Source organism: Drosophila ficusphila, unplaced genomic scaffold (genome assembly GCF_018152265.1).
Source record: "Drosophila ficusphila isolate 14025-0441.05 unplaced genomic scaffold, ASM1815226v1 contig_127, whole genome shotgun sequence".
NCBI lineage: Eukaryota > Metazoa > Arthropoda > Insecta > Diptera > Drosophilidae > Drosophila > Drosophila ficusphila.
The window spans coordinates 1,340,670-1,346,371 of NW_025064016.1; the positions used below are offsets into that span (position 1 = coordinate 1,340,670).

Sequence of the window (5,702 nt, forward strand, 5' to 3'; positions counted from 1 at the left end):
CAAAGCTAAGCGCATTTTAAACGTGACATGGATTGGGTTCACTGAGTTGATTTTTACCAACAGTTGTTTTGTTCACTGAAACTAGTTTAGAAACGCATGGTTAAACCAGAACCTCTCCCTTCCACAATTTTCATCCGATTTTAAAGTGGCATACTTCTATACCTTTGTAATTGCATTCGTAAACCAACTGCATTCAAAATTTCGTTTCTAGATACTGTCAAATATTGCCAAGTTGGTTAGGGTTTGGGATCATCGGATCGAGTCTTAGATCTAGCTTTCATTTTCTCGAATATCAAGCCTAATGGCGAGCAATAAAAAGGATACAAAAATTTACCGTGAGAGAAATTCAAGAGTAGTTCGTTTCGATCTGAGCGGAAATGAGCAGGCGGACATCGCGGCCGCGTAAATCCGATTACCTGGAGAATAACCCAGGATTAGCCAATCAAAATTCATTTGACTACGTCAAAGACAAAGAAGCCATTACCTGGCTAACCAATTCTTCAAAGAATGGTGGTCGTGGGCGAGCCCACGACATGGTGAAGGATAACGTGCTGCTCGCTTGGCAGCAAACTCCTCACAAGGACACGTTGGGCTTCTATGGCGTGGGGTCGCCCATCCACCAGCCCGAATCGGTGGTGTTCAACCAGGTGCTTTCTGAATGCCTGGCAAAAGCCAGTGGTGGCATCACCCGGCGGCATCTTTCCAGAAAACGAGGATTGCCACCTCAGAAGATTAGGACTTTAGGCGATATTCCTAAGCCGCAACGTTGCAAAACCTACGTACTTAACCGTCGAGCATTGCAGTCGGAGATCCAGCTGATGCCACATACTCGACAGCAGCTGGATCCCCGGAAAGCTTTGGAGACGATATATTGCCCTCATCCCATTGTTGTAACCCACCAGCTAGAAAAAATGATTCCTGGGGAAGCCCTCAAAACGAAGCGTAAACCAAAACCAAAAGGTCTTCGTCGGCGTTACTGGTTTTGCCCCATGGATTGTGGTGAACATAGAAATGATTGCACTCTGTATGAGTGGACCAAATTCAAGATGGATCCTCGACCTTATAACAAAAAGTTCCGCGAATCGGTCGAGGATCAAAAGGAAGAAAGGAGATCCGAGCCGAAAAACTACGAGCAGTTGTACGACAAGCTTATTAAATGTTTTGAGGAGAAACCCTCGTCGGATCCCCTATGCAAAACCTATAAGATTTGCTGCGAACCGCCTAAAAAAATCAACCAAGGAGGTGGAGATGGTAAGGATCGCAAAGGTTTTCGAGAAGGACCTGGAGGACCTGGAGGACCCGTAGGACCTTCTGGTGATGGAAATGAAGTGACTGGGGATGATAAAACCGAAAGTGAAAAGGAAACGGGAAAAGAAGAAGGAGATCAGGGCTATGGTGAGGAAGATGATGGAACCGGCGATAAAATGAAAAAACAAGATGGCGAACATGAGGACGAAAAGGAAGAGAAGGATAAGCATACTGATACAGAGAAAAACAAAGATAAAGAAAGGCAGAAACAAAAAGAAACAGATAAAGTTAAGAAAAGAAATATTAATAAGGATAAAGATAATTATGAGGATAGCGAGACTTATCGTATAGGCGAAGACGAAGAAGAAGGGAGGGGTAAAAAGAAAAAGAAGAATAAATATAAATTAAAAAAAAGGGACAGTTATAAAGATAAAGACGAAGAAAAAAGGACGGATAAAAAGAAAAAGAAGGATAAATACCAAGTTAAGAAAAGGAAGAGTTCTATAGACGAAGGCACAGGAAAAAGGACGAGTATAAAGGATAAAAAAGATAAAAATAAAGTTCAGAGAAAACAGAGTTATATAGACGAAGACGAAGAAGAAAAGTCGGGTAAAAAGAAGAAGAAGGATAAAAATAAAGTTAAGAAAAGGAAGAGTTCCATTGAGGAAGGCAAAGGAGAAAGGTCGAGTGAGAAGGAAAAGGAAAAGAAAGATAAGAATAAAGTTGCAAAAAGGGAGAGTTATGAAGACGAAGACGAAGACATAGGAGAAGAGTCGGGTAAAAAAAAGGATAAGAAGACTTCGAAACGGAAAACATCCAAGGATTCTTCGCGGAACTCCGATAAAGACAGAGCTAGTACAATACCCAATATTCCAATTGAGATAGACCCTCATAGAAGTTTCACTGGCGAAGTAAACGAAAGTGATAAGGATCTTCCAATTAAAGAAATTTGGAAATTCATTCCCAAAATCCCAAAGAAAAAGCCTAAAAAGCCAAAGAAAAAGGGAAAGAAAAATGGAAAGAAAGAGAAAGATGATAAAAATGAAGACAAATGCAGGAAGGAGGAAAGGATTTGCGATCCTTGTCCGCCGCCGGTTTGCGAGTGTGAAATCTGTGACTTCTTGGATCGCCATTGTGGGCAAGAGGAGGCTCCTTACATGAAGGAAATGAGGCAGGAGGAGAAGAGACGCCAACTGCGAGCTTACTATCGCCAAATGTGCCACCGGGAATATATCCGAAATCGAATTTGTGTGGAATATCGAGCACCGCAGCACAAATGCGATCCCATCTGCTGCGAGGACTTCTTTTGCAAAAATCCCCGCCTCGCTGAGCACTGCGAATGCCTTGAAGCCGTTCAGGAGCTGCAGAAGCTCCTCTGCGGCTTCAAGGATAACCAGTACTACTGCGAGCTGATCCTTCGGGTTGAGAAGTTATGCGAAAGTCTCTGTCAGCGGCTGTGTGAAAGCATTTTAGCTTAAAATGGTTTGGAGATTTTTTTGAGTTGATTGCTTTTAGCTTGATTTTTTTGGTCGGACAATAAATGTTTTTATGAAAAAGTATTTCGTCTAGAGCTTAGAATTTTTAATTAAATTTAGAAAAAAAAAAAAACCAATTTTCCTAAACATCAGAGAAAATGATTTATTCTTAAAATCAAGTAAACTAAATAACAAGCAATAATTATTATTAAAACTAGCCAATTTGGAAACATTTATCTGGCCATAATATACATACATTTTATTGGTAAAATCACGTTATCCATTTATGTGACTAACCACCCATCTGAAAACATAACCCAGGCAATTTAGCACTCAGCCATAACTCAGCGAGTACACAACACTTATTACACAATACACATTATGGCACTCAGCAAACAAATCCTAAACGGCAAGCTCAATCACAAAAACACAAAAACCTAAGGCAATCCGATGCTCGGATGAATTTGGCCAAGCCTCGCATTACAGCCACTTTATTTTCAATATCGAATTTCCCAAAAAATTTTCAACAGCCGCAAACACTTGAACGCTTTCCCAGCGCTCAATTAAAGGCCATTAGGCAGCAGTTAGAAATGGGGGGAGATGAGGTAGAAAGGTCCACAGCCAGCTATCAAAAACTACCCAAAGCCCCCTGCCAAATGGGTTGCAATATGCGAGCTATGTATGGCCAAAGGATATACTGGAAACACGCATTGAATTTCGCAGACAAAGGACACAGGCTTTTGGAGAATTTCCCCCATATGCAGAAATTCACATGGTGGAAATTCCCCCCATCCGTTTTACCCCCGGGCGCATTACTAGTCGGAAAAACGTTTCGCTCCTCGGGCTGGGGAGTAATTAAAGTTTTGCTCAAGTGTCGATAAATTATGCGGAAGACGCTCTATGCAAATGGCTTACAACAATACGAGCAGCTGCCAAGCGAAGCTTGACGAACTGACAACTTGACAGACTGCCGGACGGACGGACAGACCGACGGACGGGCGGACAGACGGACGGACTGACGAACAGTAGGATGGTGGGGCAGTTGGGCATTCTTTCAGCCTCCGAATGACAGGCACTTCATCATCGTGTCCTTCGGCGAGTGTGTAATTCATCACGCGAACAACCGCAGCTTCCCGCTCCTTTCCATCCGCAAAAGTGACATGACATGTTGAGCCTGCAGTTTGGCCCAAAAACGAGGTTGCTGGGGCCCCGAACGAATCCGGTAATTTCCCATCTCCACTCGAGGGAAGGCTTTAAGTTCGGTGAGCCGCCTTTCGTGACGAGGAGCAAAAGGAATGCTATTAAGCGAGTTGACATTAATCGTTCTGACTTCCAGCGGTGGCAAAGTCAGGGGGACCTCATGTGTCCTGGTGCTAATGAAGCTCTGGCAGTCACTCGGCTGCCTGTAATGGGAAAACAATTAAGTATGTAAAATGCAAATGACGAGCCCTAAAAATCTTGTCAAAACGCTCGTCATGCATATTGATAAGTTTAGGGAGCGGTCCCGAGAAGGGGTTCTTACAAGCTGCGCAATTAGTACATCCTCCTTGGCTGTGAATAAATTTAAGCTTTAATATGAGTGAAGATTTCAATGAATCACACACTAGTTATGGATTGCTCAGGATTTAAATAAACGTTTAAAATTTGCCAGTTGCCAAATCAATTTGCCTTCTTGCAAATATGCTTTAAATACCACAACCAAATTAATTACCTGCAGATTTCTCTCATTTTCAGCTTTTCTTCTAAGTCCACGTCCCCAGGCAAAGCATTAAATCTGCCGAAAATTAGGAATAAATAGTGGAATCCAATAAACCATCTTCAATAATGTGCAAATAAATATCCATTCACCTATCTCCATGTCATCTTGAACGCAATGCTGTCGCTTTTATGCATAGGATTTGGAGCCAGAACAAAAGCCTAATTAACCCCACGGTGCTTCTCCGCAATCAGTAGTTATATGCTTAAGTCCTAATTTATGTTTGGAATACGAAAATTGTTGGTGCAGTTTAAACGATAAAACGCCAGGCAAAACGGTTGGGGAGATCCAATGAACAGGATTACGCATACGCCACGCTGCCACCCACAGATTTCCGTTTCAGCCTCCTCCGTACGATTAGACTACTGAAAATTCCCGTATGCACTACCATATATTTATGTTTGCTTAATTAATGAACACTAATTCCCTTGTTTACCGACCCACAGCTCCAGCCCCTCAACCTTACTTAACAAATTTCCTGTTGCTCGGAGCCAGGAGCAAATTTCCAGTTAGTAAGAGACAAGATGCTGGGGTCTATTGCTTGTCTTGTTTGCGGCGAACTGACCATTAATGTTAATGCAATTATGAAATTCAAACCTTGTTTATTTGTGTGCTGATAATTCCAGGGCTTTGATTTAAGCCCACCGAGTAATTGTCTGAGGAAGTTCGGTATTGACAAAAACCCAATTCAATGCTGAAGCAAAACATGTTCCATGTTTATTAAGTGCGTAGCAAATGGTATAGCAACACTATGGTTACAGGGCACAAATCGTAATTAACATAATTTGGGGTAATGATAATTCTAAGATGGTAATAATTCAGTAATAAGTAATTAAGAAACGCCATAATCGTATTGATTTTCTTACTAGATCTACGGAAATTCCCTTGAACTTCTGTAATTCAAATTTAAATCCTCAATTGCTTACAACTAATTTTACTCTATTGAAATTGGCTTCCCCTTAAAAACTTCCTCCTAAACTTTTCCCTCCGCTCACTCACTTAAATAGCGCTAATAATAAGAATGAAGTTGAAGTGCCTTTACGAGCGTTTACAACGTATGATGATGGCGATTAGCATTAAATTGGGCCCGGACCCGCACATAAAACCGTTTTATGTCCTCGAATAAACAGGTGAGGGGCCCAAGAAAGGGGGGGGGGGGGGAGGACTCTCAAGGAAACCAACACAGAAGACATTCACCTCCTCCAACAAGGTGCCCAATTTTC

General features: G+C 42.0%; 1 protein-coding gene across 1 annotated transcript; it reads left to right on the forward strand.

Annotated features, from left to right (window-relative positions):
• The first annotated feature begins 290 nt into the window (after positions 1–290).
• On the forward strand, positions 291–2,807 carry LOC108089280 (DNA ligase 1). The gene has a single exon (XM_017187459.2). It carries the CDS (start codon positions 378–380, stop codon positions 2,724–2,726), a length of 2,349 nt encoding a protein of 782 aa, XP_017042948.2. The 5' UTR covers positions 291–377; the 3' UTR covers positions 2,727–2,807.
• Positions 2,808–5,702: the final 2,895 nt, after the last annotated feature.